General features: G+C 42.0%; 1 protein-coding gene across 1 annotated transcript in view; it reads right to left on the bottom strand.

Moving 5' to 3' along the window:
• CD109 (CD109 molecule) overlaps positions 1–16,450 on the bottom strand; it is a 148,098-nt gene that overhangs the window by 97,901 nt on the left and 33,747 nt on the right. The window contains exons 4-5 of the mRNA XM_040474606.1: positions 15,636–15,866; positions 10,167–10,292 (exon numbers count right to left, since the gene is read on the bottom strand). Coding sequence (XP_040330540.1) covers positions 10,167–10,292; positions 15,636–15,866 — 357 coding nt within the window. The remainder of the gene's footprint in view (positions 1–10,166; positions 10,293–15,635; positions 15,867–16,450) is intronic.

Raw genomic sequence — 16,450 nt, 5'->3', positions numbered from 1 at the left:
ATATTTCTTCTAAGTTTGGTTGTGTATGGAAGACTAGAACTCGAAGTCAAAGAATACCACAGAGGATAATAATTAATAGCAATAGTCTAGAAGAAACTGTTCATTCACTTATTGTTTCATCCCACATGCATGAATGAGTTCCTAAAACAGATCAAATACTTTATTAGCCAGAATAAATATGAACATTAATGAAAATAGAATTCCTGTCTTTAAGCAACTCACAGTCTACTAAATAAGGCAGTCATATTTTTTAAAACTAGAATGGTGGCTCAGTCGGTTGAGTATCCAACTTGGCTCAGGTCATCAATTCACGGTTCTTGAGTTCAAGTCTCACATAAGGCTCGCTGCTATCAGCACAGAGCCCACTTCTGATCCTTTGTCCCCCTCTCTCTCTGCCCCTCCCCTGCTCATGCTCTCTCTCTCTCAAAAAAATAGACATTTAAAAAAAAACTACCCTGGGGCACCCTGGATGGCTCAGTCTATTGAGCGTCCGACTTCAACTCAGGTCATGCTCTCACGGCTTGTGGGTTCAAGCCCCACGTCGGGCTCTGTGCTGACAGCTCAGACCCTGGAGCCTGCATCGGATCTGTGTCTCCCTCTTGCTCTGCCCCTTCCCCGCTCACACTCTGTCTCTGTCTCTCAAAAATAAATACACATTGAAAAAAAAACTTTTTTTAACTACACTGACCACAGTTTGGAAAGATGAAACAAATTCTGGAAATTGATGGTGGTGATGGATGTAAATGTACTTGATGCCACTGAACTATATACTTAAAAATGGCTACAATGGTAAATTTTATGTTATTTATATCTTGCCGCAATAAAAAAAAAAAAAAAAAAGGAAACAACTGCTCTGATCAGTAAGTGCTGTAGTAAAGGTGTGTATAAGGACCCGTGGAAGAACGGAGAATGAAGTGTTGACCTGCCAGTTGCCGCTGTAAGAAATCAGAATTTTAAAACCAACTCCCCTCCCCTCTCTCCCAGCACATGGAAGTAAGAACTTGAAGTCTTTCCCAAAAAAAGCAGGCTTCCTTTAAGCAGAGGCTAGCAAAAGTATTTTGGAAGCTACATCTACATTCCAGAGAGGATGCCACTGTTTTCTGACCTGTCACAGTTTGCTCCATGCTTTCTGTTAAGCTGTCATCACAAGCCAGGGGAAGGGTTACCAGATGCTACTTGCAGAGAGCTTCAAGGACAGGAACTGTCCAAACAAAGATGTGCTCCTTTGCAAAGGACAAATAGCTCCAGCAGAAGGAAACTGACCCAGGCCATAGCTAGGCAGCAAGGCCAGAAAGATAAGGAGCAGTCTAAAAGGCTATAAAAAGCCATGAGATGCTAGCAATCCTTACTAACCTTTCCACAATAATTAACTTGAAAGAAAATACATGAAACTGCTATAAACAAAGGAACAATTTGTTGCAGACTGCTTCTGATTTGCAGAATAACTTGACACCCACATGTATCAGACAGGGTTCCAAAGGACTGATTTCAAGTCTTGGGACTACTGAGTTGAGTTCTCTACCTTCAATTACTTGTCCCCACCCTAACACTGCTTCAGAGTGAGACAAGGGCTGAGAACCACAGTCGCTTACAAGTAGAAGAAACCACATGATTACCTAGTTCAGTGGTTCCCACGCTGGCTGTGCATCTAAATCACCAGAGAAGCTGTTGTAAAAATACAGATTTTCCCCAAAAATTTGCTATAGTAAGCTAGAGTACCAGAGAGCTCCATAGAGCTACTTACCTAGAGAGTCAAAGTAAACAGCCCAGAGTCTCACCACTAGAGAATTAAAGAATGAATTGGGGGTCCATCTCCTGTTCTACATCTTTTATACTACCCAACACTGTCTCTCAGCAGAATAGATAGAAAGTAAAGACTCCTGACTGCGGACATCAATCAGCATTTCTCAAGATGTGGTCCAGAAAAACAACGGAATTTCCCAGAGTGTTCATTTAAAATGCAAATTCTGGGGCGCCTGGGTGGCGCAGTCGGTTAAGCGTCCGACTTCAGCCAGGTCACGATCTCGCGGTCTGTGAGTTCGAGCCCCGCGTCGGGCTCTGGGCTGATGGCTCAGAGCCTGGAGCCTGTTTCCGATTCTGTGTCTCCCTCTCTCTCTGCCCCTTGCCCATTCATGCTCTGTCTCTCTCTGTCCCAAAAATAAATAAACGTTGAAAAAAAAAAATTTTTTTTAAAAATAAATAAATAAAATGCAAATTCTTAGGTCCTGTGCCAGCAATACTGACTTGGGATCTGGGGGTAGGGCCTGAACTCTGCATCTTAAACAAGCTCCCCAGTCAGTTGACTCTTAGGCACACTGCTGTTAGAGAACACTGGTAAGTTCTGGCAAGTGGAACTTCACACACTCAACTTAGCTGCATGAGCTCCTCTAGAAGGGAACACAGGCTTCCATCTGTCGCTGCAGAAAAAGGGTAAGAGCTACAATTATCAACTGAGCAGGATTTCTCTGTGACTCAGGCTCTTCCTTCAGGTTCTCAAAGAAAAAGGAGTGCCAATTCTTGGGTCACCCAGAGTCCTGCAACTGAGGACTGTGGGCTACCCCCAGGGAAAGGGCTGGTATGGCCAGGTCTCTCCTGGCTCCAGGAGCCTGGTGTTCAGACACCAACACAAGCCATTCTTTTCAACAACTTTTAGGGACTCCTGGGTGGCTCAGCTGGTTGAGCGTCCAACTCTTAATTTCGGCTCAGGTCATGATCCCTGAGTTGTGGAATCAAGCCCTGTGTTGGGCTCCACACTGAGCATGGATCCTGCTTGAGTCTCTCTCTCTCTCTCTCTGTCTCTCTCTCTCTCTCTCTCTCCTGCTGCCCCTCCCCTTGCTGTCTCTCTCTCTCTCATTCTCTCTCTCTTTATCTCTATCTCAAATTAAAAAAAAAAAGGTTTTAAAGAACCTCTAAACCTGGAATATAATTTTTAAATCATAGATGAAAGATCATTTGTAATGAAACCTGGTTATACATGCAATGGAATATTTTTCAGCCTTAAAAAGGAATGAAATTCAGACACATGCTGCCATATGGATAAACCTTGAGGATATTATGCTAGGTGAAACAAGCCAGTCACAAAAAACAAAAACAAACAAACAAACAACAACAACAAAAAAAAAAAACCCAAATACTATATGGCCCTACCTATATGAAGTACTTAGAGTAGTCAAGTTCATAGGGACAGAAAGTAGAATGGTGGTTGCCCCTGGCTGGAAAAGAGGAGGAATGGAAGTTAGTGTTTAGTGGGTCAACAGTTTCAGTTCTGCAAGATGTAAAGAGTTCAGGAGATGGATGGCAGTGATGGCTGGACAACAATGTGAGTATATTTAATACCACTAAACCATACACTCAAAAGTTAAGATAGTAAATTTCATGTATATTTTACCATAATTAAAAAAAAAGAAAAGGCTCAGTCAATAGAGCATGAGACTCTTGATCTCACAATCATAAGTCTGAGCCCCACATTGGGTGTTGAGTCTACTTTAAAAAAATGAAAAACAAAATTGCAACTATTTGGGAGAGCCAAGGATACCAGTCAAGAGGTAGATACCTAGAAAGATAAGGCACCTAGAGAAGTACTGCAAAACAATGAAAATATAAGCAGTGTTTAACATTCACAAGTTATCTGCCCAAGGTGTTTTTGTAAGATGATTATTAAACTGGAGCACATCTCCCCAGTTGTCCTTTAATGTACCTGAAACATAGCAACTCTGTAAAACACACTTCTATGAAGAGGCATTATAGCTAAAATAAACCTCTACCCTCTAAGAGGAGGATGCGGTGCTCCTGGAAGTTAAGACAGAAATGTTGGGGCAGGGGAGGTGCTACTAAAGGAAAAAGGGATAGTGATTCTTCTCAAGAGAAGAAGCACAGTCCCCAGCACAGCAAAGAACCATTCACATTCCAGGCAGGTACACAAATTAAGTACATGCATAGGTAGCACACATTAAAAAAAAAAAAAAAAATCAGTGCTCTTACTAAATTTCCTAAGTTTAAAAGAGCTTAGGGGCACCTGGGTGGCTCATTCTGTTAAGCATCCGACTTCAGCTCAGGTCATGATCTCACAGTCCATGAGTTCAAGCTCCATGTCAGGCTCTGCGCTGACAGCTCAGAGCCTGGAGCCTGCTTCGGATTCTGTGTCTCTGCCCCTCCCCAGCTTGCACTCTGTCTGTCTCTCTCAAAAATAAATAAACATTACAAAAAAATTTTTTTAAAGAGCTTAAAAGTTATTATCAAGAGTTGCTTTGCAATGTAATTAAACTAGCATAATAGGGGCACCTGGGTGGCTCAGTCAGTTAAGCGTCCAACTCTGGATTTTGGTACAGGTCATGATCTTAAGGTTTGTGATCGAGCCCCACACCTGGCTCTGTGCTGACAGTGCAGAGCCTACTTGGGATTCTCTCCTCTCCCTCTCTCTCTGCCCCTCCCCTGCTCATGCTCACTCTCTCTCTCTCTCTTTCTCAAAATAAATAAATACTTTAAATAAATAAATAAACTATCATTATAAAAAGTGCATGTCTGTGAATATACAGAGAACTTACTGTGTGTGTTCTACCATTATATACTGCACAATAAAGACATTAAAAAAAAAGAAAACCTAGAAATTTTATGAAATCAAAATAATTAGTCATCATTAAAAATCCTGAAAGTGAAAAGCAATACCAGAAGGTCAAAAGAAATGTAGTAACCTAGAAAGGTTAGTATATAATAAATGACTCGTTCACACTTATTCTATAAAGGTACATGTTATGGTTGTAGAAATGCCAAGGAGCCCACCAAGTGTGTTTTACCTAAAGGATTCTTTTTCTGACCTAGCATAAAGGGTGATTTAAGAATGCCTTGCTAATTGGAACACCTGGGTAGCTCAGTCAGTTAAGCATCCAACTCGATATTGGCTCAAGTCATTATCTCATGGTCATGATCTCAAGTCAAGGTCCTGATCTCATGGTTGTGAGATCAAGCCCTGAGTAGGGCTCTATCTTGAGCGTGGACACTGCTTGTGATTCTCTCTCTTCCTCTGTCTCTGCCCCTCCCTCGCTCCCTCTCTCTCTCTCTCTCAAAATAAATAAACACTTAAAAAAAAAAAAAAAGAATGCCACACTGATTACAGTCACTACAAATCAAAGCTCCAATAAGTCTAATACTAAGATCACTCCATATTTTTGCTAGAGACAAATGGAATTTCAAAACATTCCTCTGAAATGTTTTCCCTTCCCTGAGATCTAATCCTGAGAACAGTCACTGCCTTAGAAAAACAAAAATATAGTGTACAGTGGTGGACTATTTAAATAATAAATATATTTATACCACAGTCATTATTCACTGCTGAAAGAAAAAGGAGTTCAATAATAAGCAATAAACAATCTTTGAATGTTGTGCAGGAGTCCAGGAAAGATAAAAACCAGAGACCAATACAGGGTCTCGGGTTGCTTCCCATAACATTTCTTTGATTACACTGACCCCTGGTGGCCCTTAAAGGACTCTCTTTTCTTTTCTTTTCTTTTCTTTTCTTTTCTTTCTTTTCTTTTCTTTTCTTTTCTTTTCTTTTTTCTTTTCTTTTCTTTTTTCTTTTCTTTTCTTTTAAATAAAAGTGCTTAGATTTCCTTAGTGTGTGCCTTAACATTATATAACCTGGCAGGAATTCTTTCACAACGTGTATGTATATCAAATAATCATACTGTAAACTTAAGTAACCTATCCTTTTGTCAATTGTACCTCAATAAAATCTGGGGAAAAAACACTGTATCACCAAGTACCTGATCAATATGCTGGTCTTTTCTAAAAGATAAAGATGCCTTATGGAATGTGGAAAAGGAGACATTATATGTATTTCAATACTAATGATTATTAAATACCTTTAATACACTCATCTAATAAATACTGACTGATATCCATGTGTGAAACACGTGCTAAGTCATAGAGATACAGATGTGAACAAGCCCCAAAAGACTACAGTCTCTTAGATGCCACCAGTTAAAAGTGACATGAATGAACCAAGAGAAGCACAGAGTGCTATGGAGATGTCTACAGGGATTAAGCCATTCAAGGCTGTTCGAGGACAAGGGTGGCACTTAACAAAGCTGAAAAGGTGGGCAAAGGCCAAATCTTGTAAATGATTTGAATTTTTTAAGCACCTACCTTTCCTTGTCTTTCTTTTCCTAATCAATATGACCAAATCAATATGACAGATCCGGTCCACAAACCACTGCATGAGAAATCCTGTTAATTTTCAACTTATGATCTCACATCTTCCAAAAGTCTTTCTCCACTATTCTATCACCCTCTGTCTTCTAGTACATATCCTGTTCACCACTCACTGAACAAATTAACTTCTTGGAGGCTGCCACCCAGCTGAGATTGTCCCTGGCCACCGTGCGGAAGTGCCTCTGAATGGACCAACAGTGGACACTGACCCAACGGAAGTCCATCCACAGCCACCAACAAAGAGGGTTGCTTGAAGGACTCTGAGATGACGGTTATTCAGATGAGCCGATGCAACCAGTCCAGATTTGGACTAGAAACACCATAGAGGTTGACAGAAGAGTGAGGGGAGAATGACGCAGCCAGAGAGACAGAATGAGACGCGATCCCAAAAGCATCAGCACTCATCCTTACTATACACCTTCTTTATCCCATGCTAGTCCAAGTCACCCTGCACCCTTAGAAGTACCTGATGAGGGAAATACAAATCAAACCACAATGAGATACCACCTCACACTTGTCAGAACAGCTAAAATTAACAACTCAGGAAACGACAGATGTTGGCAAGGGTGCAGAGAGAGAGGAACCCTTTTGCGCTGGTGGTGGGAATGCAAACTGGTGCGGCCATTCTGGAAAAAAGATGGAAGTTCCTCAAAAAATTACTGATAGAACTACCCTACAACCCAGCAATTACACTACTAGGTATTTATCCAAAGGATACAGGAGTGCTGATTCGAAGGGGCACATGCACCCCAATGTTTATAGCAGCACTATCAACAATAGCCAAAGTATGGAAAGAGCCCAAATGTCACAGACTGATGAAGAAGATGAAGATGTGGTACATAGATACAATGGAAGATTACTTGGCAATGAAAAAGAATGAAATCTTGCCATTTGCAACAATGTGGATGGAACTAGAGTATATTATACTAAGCAAAATAAGTCAGTCAGAGAAAGGCAAATATCATATGATTTCACTCCTATGTGGAATTTAAGAAAGAAAACATGAACATAGGGGAAGGGAAGCAAAAATAAGATAAAAAAAAAAAAAAAAGAAAGGAAGACAAACCATAAGAGACTCTTAAATACAGAGAATAAACTGAGGGTTCCTGGTGTGGTGTTGGGTGGGGGGATGGGCTAAATGGGCGATGGGCATTAAGGAGGGCACTTGTTGGGATGAGCACAGGGTGTTATGTATAAGTGATGAATCACTAATTTCTATTCCTAAAATCATTATTACACTATATATGTTAACTAACTTGAATTTAAATTTAAAAAATAAAATAAATTTTAAAATTAAAAAAAAAAAAAAATACCTGATGGACCTCACTGACTCAGCACCTCGCGATTCCTCCGCTGTCACACTGCCTTGTTTTCCTGTCACGCTTACGTTATGCAACTTTTATTATATTATCCATGTCAGCACAACAATGATATCGAGGACAGAGATTTTGCATGTTTACCTCCTTATTTCCACAACTGCCCTATACGCCCTCACATATTTGATACAGGGACAGATAGATGGAAAGACAGACAGATGGACAGATAAACAACTGATCCTGGAGAACTCTATAGTGAAATCAAAGGTGGGAACTAAGAAAACCCTAATTCCTTCACACTCACAGTATATGTCCTAATCATCAACTCCCATCATTCCCCACATGTGCCAGTAACACCAAACTTCTCCCAAACCCCCAGACCCGTGAGGCTCTCTTCCATCTTCCCAACCTCTACACACAGCCTTCTCTCTGTGAAGTCTCACAAACACTGACTCTCCTCTTCCTCCATAAGCACAAATGTCTGGCTCCCCTAGAGCTCAACACCCCCTCCTCCAGGCTTCCCTGAGCCCTATACACACCTCTACACTTTCTCACTGCCCACCTGTCTCACCCCTGCAGCACACCCTCTCCACAGGCACTCTTCATGGATGCTCAAAAACCATGTGCTGGCTAAGAGAGACTAGATCTGCTTTTAGGATGTGACCCCTTCCTAAAAGCAGAAAGGAGAAAAAATTTTTTTTAATTTTTTTGGTACACTTATCCCACTTAAGGTCTTATGATTATTCCTTCTAATAAAGTGGTTCTCAGTGGGGAAGGGAGAGGGTATTTTTTCCCCGTGGAGAGTGACTATGCCTGTAGACAATTCTGTTTGGCACACTTGGGCTGCTACTGGCATCTGAGGGGCTGAGGCTAAAGATCCTGCTAAACATCCTACGGTGTACCCAACCATGCCCACAGCAAAAAATTTTTGTCCAAAATGTCAACAGCTCTTTTAATAGAACTATTTTTAAAAGCTCTTATTTGGGGCGCCTGGGTGGCTTGGTCGGTTAAGTGTCCGACATCGGCTCAGGTCATGATCTCACGGTCCGTGAGTTTGAGCCCCGCATCGGGCTCTGTGCTGACAGAGCGTGGAGCCTGTTTCAGATTCTGTGTCTCCCTCTCTCTCTGCCCCTCCCCTGTTCATGCTCTGTCTCTCTCTGTCTCAAAAATAAATAATCATTAAAAAACAATTTTTTTAAAAAAAAGCTCTTATTCACAAATTTATATATTTTTTAATAAACTCCAGAGAAAAATGGGACAATATTCAATGAATCTTCAAACATCAAACAGGGATGCACAGGAGAAAACCTAAGGCAGAGAGATGAGTCTGCCCTGTGAGATCTCAGAGCTTCAAAGGTTGGCAACAAACAAAGGAAGTAGGTAGAGGAGTTGGGGAGAAAGAGGACTTGGGGAACAGAAAATTGGTGTGGTCGTTTAAAATCACTGTTTCTTTTTTTTTTTTTGTATGTTTTAATGTTTTGTTTTGTTTTGTTTTGTTTTGTTTTTTGAGAGAGAGAGACAGAGAAAGCACAAGTGGGGGAGGGGCAGAGAGAGGGAGACACAGAACCTGAAGCAGGCTCCAGGCTCTGAGCTGTCAGCACAGAGACCTATGCGGAGCTCCAAAGCATGAAACGTGAGATCATGATATGAGCCAAAGTCAGACACTTAACCGCATAGCCACCCAGGCACCCCAATCACTGTGTGTTTTTTTTTTTAATTTTTTTTTCAACATTTATTTATTCACTGTGTGTTTTAAAACAATGATAAAGTAGGTTAGTCCAATCTCATCAGGAGTCATTCAGAGACATAAAATTTGCTAAATTATAACTATGTATCTGTAGGTTAGTTTTAAAATACTCAACGTATGCACTGAATAAGTAAAATAAACATTAATCAGTTTTACATTAAACACAAAACGTTTTGTGGCGCCTGGGTGGCTCAGTCAGTTGAGCATCCGACTTTGGCTCAGGTCATGATCTCGCACTCTGTGAGTTCGAGCCCCACGTCTGGCTCTGTGTTAACAGCTCAGAGCCTGGAGTCTGCTTCAGATTCTGTGTCTCCCTCTCTCTCTGACCCTCCCCTGCTCATGCTCTGTCTCTCTCTGTCTCTCAAAAATAAATAAACATTTAAAAAATGCAAAATGTGGGGCGCCTGGGTGGCGCAGTCGGTTAAGCGTCCGACTTCAGCCAGGTCACGATCTCGCGGTCCGTGAGTTCGAGCCCCGCATCAGGCTCTGGGCTGATGGCTCGGAGCCTGGAGCCTGTTTCCGATTCTGTGTCTCCCTCTCTCTCTGCCCCTCCCCCGTTCATGCTCTGTCTCTCTCTGTCCCAAAAATAAATAAAAAACGTTGAAAAAAATTTAAAAAAAATAAAAAAATAAATAAAAAATAAATAAAAAATGCAAAATGTTTTAACCTTCAAACATTGTATTACAGAAAAAGGCAACTATGGCTAAAACTCTAACATATTACAATGAAAGCTAACCCATTGATAAACACAGTAAATTCAAAATACACCCCTTAAATTATCTAGATGTTCAGATTAACAATTTTCTGTTCATTGAATAAATGACATTGGAGATATTTCCCCACCTGACCTAATTAAATCACTTTAGCATTCCCCCTGAAAATATATTTATACTCACATTCACTTGAACTTGAATGGACCAGTCACCAAGTATTGGATGGGAAGATAATTGAAAAGTTTTGGAAACGATGCCAAGATCACCTTGTTCTGACAACCACTGTTGGATCAAATTGGACTTGGGGTCCTACAACACAAACCGTACATGTTAACTATATAAATACTGCCGCATACATGTGTTATGAATGATGCCCTCCATGCAGCACCCCCAGGGACATCCTAAATATGGCACAGAGATACGTTTTGTAAAATTTTGGCCATATGTTACTAAACAGAAGACAAATCAGAATTTCTTCCTTTCTCATACCCTCCTGAGAACATCTTTATTCTGCTCCACCTTCCAATTCTTGGCACCATATTTCCCTCTACATGGAACACACATGACATGTGTAGCACCAAACCTGTGCTGTCATTGTTAACCTAGAGATAACAGACCTTGTGTATGTATTCAGGGCCCACTGCGTGTCAGGCACTCTGTCGTATCATTACCACTCATACATCACTCAATCATCACAACTCTCCCTCAGGGTAGGACTGTCCTCACATTATAGCAGAAAACAGATTCCCAGAGAGGTTAGGTAAACACTCAACTGTAAGTAATCCATGAATTCAGGATTCGAACCCACACACCGTTTAATCCAACAAAATGTATCATAGCCATGTTTAGCCAAGGTTGTGCAGGAAAAACACTTCAGTTTTCCTAGACTTCCCCAATGATCCCGTCATGTACATTCAGCCAAGCCAATCCAGCAGTCATCCCGGACTTCCCTTCACATTCCCAGCCCTGTCGACTCCACCTCTTTAATCTCTCTCTAATCCTCACATCCAGCTGCCATGTCCTGTTTTCTGACTATTACGACTAATCTCCCTCCTCCACTCTTGCCCTCCAATAAATACATCTTCCCTTCTGCCAACAGTGTTGTCCATCTGAAACACAAATCTGAGATTGAGGCAAAGTGGTGGAAATGCTTCGTACAGTTCCTGACATATGACAAGCAGTGGACCACGAGGTGGTGATAGCTTTTGTTTGCCTACAGAATGAGATCTACACTCCTTGACATAGTTTACATAACTTAGCAGTCTGATTCCATCTATATTTCTATGCTCATCTTCCTCTAAACATACAGATTTCTTTGCAATTCACTCCCAAAAGCCCATGCTTCTCAGCCTCTACAATTGCTGCACAGAATGCCCTTCTTTCCTGTCCAATAGGTGAAATAAGCTCCAGTGTCCTGCCTCCTATAAATGCTTCCAACAGACAAAATGGCCACTTCCTGGAGAGTCCCTAGTACATCTGGAGTTTACCCCTTTTGAAGACTACCCCTTTTGAGTTTACTGAACTCATGGGTCATATGGGGTTTTTTGTTCCCAGCCAGACTGTGAACTCATGAGAGCAGGGATCAAATATTTTCCCTGATTGTTATTCTCTATCCTTTGACTAGACGTAGTGGGTCAGCCCAGTTAACGGAAGCCAGAAGAAACCTCTCTCCCCAAGTGGGGGAGGATGTGAAAGTCAGGGGTAAGGACAATGCTGAGAATTGAGTTAGGAGTAGCCTAGTAAGCCAGAAACTAATTGTTAAAACCAAAGACCAAAGCAAGTCAAGACTAAGTAGGTCACCCTCCTTGGCAAACTCCTAGGACGGAGTTGTTGGCTCTCCTGCACCTGCCACAGCATGATGCGTGTGTGAAAACAAAAAATACCTCTTTTCTTCTGTCAGCCTGACAAAAATAAAAAATAATAATAATAATTCCCAGTGTTATTTAAACCGAATGGAAAGGAATGTTCATACTCTGCTGATGCATTATTTGGTGAGGGTATACGCTTCTCCCAGGTGGTACCATGGCCCTACAAAAAAAGGAAGTTCTAAATGAAGTCTTTGACGACTTTGAACCTGGAGGATCTGGACGGTTGGGAGTGAATGAGATAATCCCTCTGGTTTGTCAAGCCTGCCTCAGACCTAGGCCTAACTGTCACCAACAGGAAAACACAGAGAATGTAGAAACACCAGAAGTTTTTACACATCAGGATTCGAACAGACCATGCATGGTGGCACCACAGCAGAACCCAGCATTTGTACGTCACCATCTCCTGCTAGGATGCACACAGGACAGCCATATACAACATGAACAGTGGCCCTGACACAGCCAGAACAGCCACATGCTGGAGATGCTGCAATAGTGGCCCCTTGTGCTCTCTGAGTCACCTTTAGATGGTTCTGGTGCCTCAGCACAGCACAGTACCTGCTGCCTGTGCCAGACTGTCTCAAGCAATAAATCCCCAGCTGGAGAATATGTCCAGTAGGAATATTTCTGCCACTCCTCAGAGTCCTGGATTATGCACTCAGCGTCTGTCTAGCATGTAGAACTGGAGAAGTCAAATCACTTAAACGAGGTGGTCCCCTCACCTCACCAGGAATGAGGTCCTGGTTTTGTCATGGCTGCCCCACGCCAGAGTGTCAGGGCACAATCACAAGATACACCCTTAAGGCAACAACAGCTATTCCCATACAAGGTCATTCATCTGTACAAGAAGCAACACTTTCTTCAGGAAGGAAGTCACGGTAGAAGTCTGCTGTGCCAGCTACCATGGAGGTGTTGAAGGCACTGATTTCCATAGTGTCAAACCAGAGTAGCCAGAGGTAGCGAGAATTAGAGCAGAGGTAGGGCACGTTTTTACCACTGTCAAAAGGGCCCTGAAGGCCTTTTCAACCTGAGAAGGTCAGTTATCAAGGCAGACAAAATTAATAATACCAAACGACAAAAAAAAAAAAAAAACACACAAAACACTGAGCACCCCCTGAACATGCTGTGACTTGACAGTCAATATTTTAGCTACATCCTACAGCTACGGCAATTCTTTTTCTTTTTTTTACAGCTTACCGATTTGACAAGTTTATACACTCTGCTATGCTCACCACAAGTGTAGCTACTAGCTGTCCTGTTAGGTCACTTACTATTACAGTATCACTGACTGTCTTCTTGACCGGGCAGGATGGATTCCGAGAAGTTAGCCTCCCAGCCATCAGTGCACTTCTCCACGTTAGCCTGAAGGTGGTGCTGTACTAGGGAGTACAACTTTGTTCAAGTCAGGGGTTCTTGTTACACTAAGTTCCACTTTTTTCTAAGAGGTTTTGCCAAGAAACCAACTATTCTACACTGAAAGATGTCGAAAACATCACATTCTGGCCCAAATGACTGTTTTTCAGATGGAGGAAGACAGCAGTGTGGGCATCAGTGCTCCCATGTGGCTTCTGCAAGTGGCAAGGCTGGACCTGAGTTCATATCCCAGCCTCACTGCCCGGGTGCAGACAGCAGAGTATGGCAACCCCCTGGGCACTGTTCCCAACCTCTCTGGGTTCCAGGTGGAATTTCAGTCTAAACGCCCCTTCCCGAGCCAAGAGGGCCACATCCTGGCAAAGCCAGTAGGATTTCTCAGGACCACAGGTCTCTCTGAGAAAGCCAAATGCGGCAAGCAAAGTCCAGAGTTGTAGAGAATAGCCCAAGAGTACAAATCAAAGGTTTCAAAGGCAGATCCTAAAGCACCATGGCGAGGCAAAATAATAAAAATGCACAGACCAGCACAGTTCCAAATGCTTTACTTAAATTACTCACTTTAATCCTCACAAAAACCTCTGTGAGGTATTTGTCCCGCATCAGCAGGGTTAGTTCTGGGTTGATGCCTAGAACGGGCAATTTATCAAGTGCTGACTTTCATTACCACAGGTAGAACGAGGCAGATTGGATATAAACCGCCAGAGACAGGCAGGTGACCTCTAAATCCTCCACCTTACACTTAATTTCTGGCACGTACTAAGTTCTCAGTATATGTGGATAAATGGTGAAAGATGATATGACTGCGGTCCATAAAGCCCTGCTTAGAGAGCTACTTGAATTTAGACATGCTATTCACTATGCCAACCTCCTTTTTAGACATTCCATTATACAGTGAAGGCAGAGATTCACAGGACTGCAATTCTTGGAAATTCAAGAAATACACACTGAGCAGCATGCCAGCCGATGTGTTTGCTACAAACACAATCTGGCTTGAAGTTACACATATACATGTTCGTTTGCTTGATTTTTGTTTGGCTTTTAGTTTAATTTATAACAACAAAGAAGTTAAGAAGAATAGGAAGATGCTGAACTAAAAAACCTAAATTTGCCTTCCATTCTATGTCATTTATCAGAACATTGAAGGAAACCAAGAGGGTTCCCAGGACCAGGGACTTTCAGTTATAAAATCAAGAGAGTCCCAGGCAAACTGGGGTGAGCTGATCACCTTATTTCCATGTAATGATCAAATGTCTAGTATTCTCCTCAGCATAAGTATAGAAAAGCAGGTCCAGCAGGATCTCAATGGTCCTCAACTTGGTTCCCACAGGAAAACACTCAGTCTGACTATCTGCCTCCAGACTATCAGAGTGTGCAAGCAGCAGAGGCCAAATGACTCCCTGCCAAAGGGGTTCCCATAATAACAAGAGCTAATGTTCAGTGAGCATGTACTATGTGGCAGGCATAGTTCTAAATGCTGTGCTTGGATTATCTCACAAAACCTTTGTGAGGTATTATTATTACACATTCTACAAATAAAGAAACTGGGGCTCTGAGAGATTAATTTTCTCACACAACTAGCATCTATTCTTCTTAGAGCAGACAGTGATCCTTTTATAAGTCAAATCACATCACGCCTGTCCTCAGAATTCTCCAGTGAATTCTTGCTTCACTCAGAGTAAAATCCAAAGTCCATATCATGCCTAAGAAGACCCTGTATGGTCCATCCCTCCTCCAACCAACATACCTATATCTTACCTCATCTCCTAATATTTGTCCCCTCACACCCTGGTACACTTTCAGCCTATTTTTCCTCCAATGCACCCAACAAGTTCCCACCAGGGCCTTTACACAAGCTGTTCCCTCTGTATGTATGGGCTCATTCTTTTATTTCCTTTAGATCTCTGCTCAAATAGGACTCCCCTAACAATCTAGAGAAAAGAGCAAACATAAACACTCTCTCTCTCTTACACACACACACACACACACACACACACACACACACACACACACCAATCCCTTTATATACATATTTATGTGTTTATTTAGTGCCTGTCTCCACACTATTCACTGAAATATAAGCTTGATGTGAGCAGGGGACTTAATCTGTTCGGCTCAGTGCCCCACTCCAGAGCCCTGACCACAGAAGTTCAAAAAATGTTTAACAAATGAATTAATCAATGAAGAAGCAAGGACTGGAGCCCAAGCTAGCCAACTTTGGAGCCTGAGCTCTGACCCCACTGCTCTACCATTTCCCTTCCGAGAGAGAGTATTCTCATGTTGGGAGGGAAGCTTACCCAAGGCTAATTCTAAGATAACCTGACCAGAACTTCGCACAGAGCTTTAGTAAGATGCTTTATTTCTTACTGGCACAGAGTCCCAGTAAGTGCACAGAGCTTTATTTCTATCTGGCACTTACCTTAATTAGAATGTTTAAAGAAGTTTTATAAGGTTTAAAATCTGAGAAGAGTGTAACGACACGAAACTTCACTTCCTGCTTCGGCTTGTACAGGGACTTGTCTGTTTGAATGAAGACAGTCATTCTCTTGGTCTCAAATGATAAGCGCGTACTATTAGAGAATAAGATCTCATCCTGGGCACGTCCAGTTACACGTAGCTCATAAATCCCATCTGCACTGTTCAGAGGTAGCTGGAGAAAATGAAGAGATCAGTCTCATTATTTTACCTCAAAAATGTTTTTAATTATGTTAGAATAGAAAAATTTCTATTTTTTAGGTTTACTTATTTTATTGAGAGAAGGGGGGGAGGGGCAGAGAAAGGAGAGAGAGAGAATCCCAAGCAGGCTCTGCACTGTCAGCACAGAGCCTGCCATCAGGATCAAACCCACGAGATCATGACTTGTCCAAGAATTGGACACTCAACTGACTGAGCCACACAGGCACCCCAAGAATAGAAAATTTAAGTCTATAGTATTATTAAACGTGATTGCCATGTTGAAAAACTTGCCCCTCCTAGGCACCAACATTAAACAATTTGTTTTGCCTCTTAACATCCTGTAGTTTTCTCTCCCGTTAAATTGCAGGGTTCTCAGAATGGAGGGCTCAACACCAGTCACCTTGTCATTTCCTAGCCCAAGTGTACATTCTTCCCAACAGTCACTGTGGGTCAGAATATTTAAGGTCTTTCAACACTTTTCCATGCCTCCCTCTTTGAGGCAGTGAACTGGTGAAAAGCACAATTTGCACAAGACTTGTTTCTTGCCGTATCTCTCTC

The sequence above is a fragment of the Herpailurus yagouaroundi genome, unplaced genomic scaffold, assembly GCF_014898765.1.
Source record: "Herpailurus yagouaroundi ecotype Mexico unplaced genomic scaffold, PumYag 139, whole genome shotgun sequence".
NCBI classification, from domain to species: Eukaryota; Metazoa; Chordata; class Mammalia; order Carnivora; family Felidae; genus Herpailurus; species Herpailurus yagouaroundi.
This window is presented reverse-complemented; position numbering and strand designations above follow the sequence as displayed.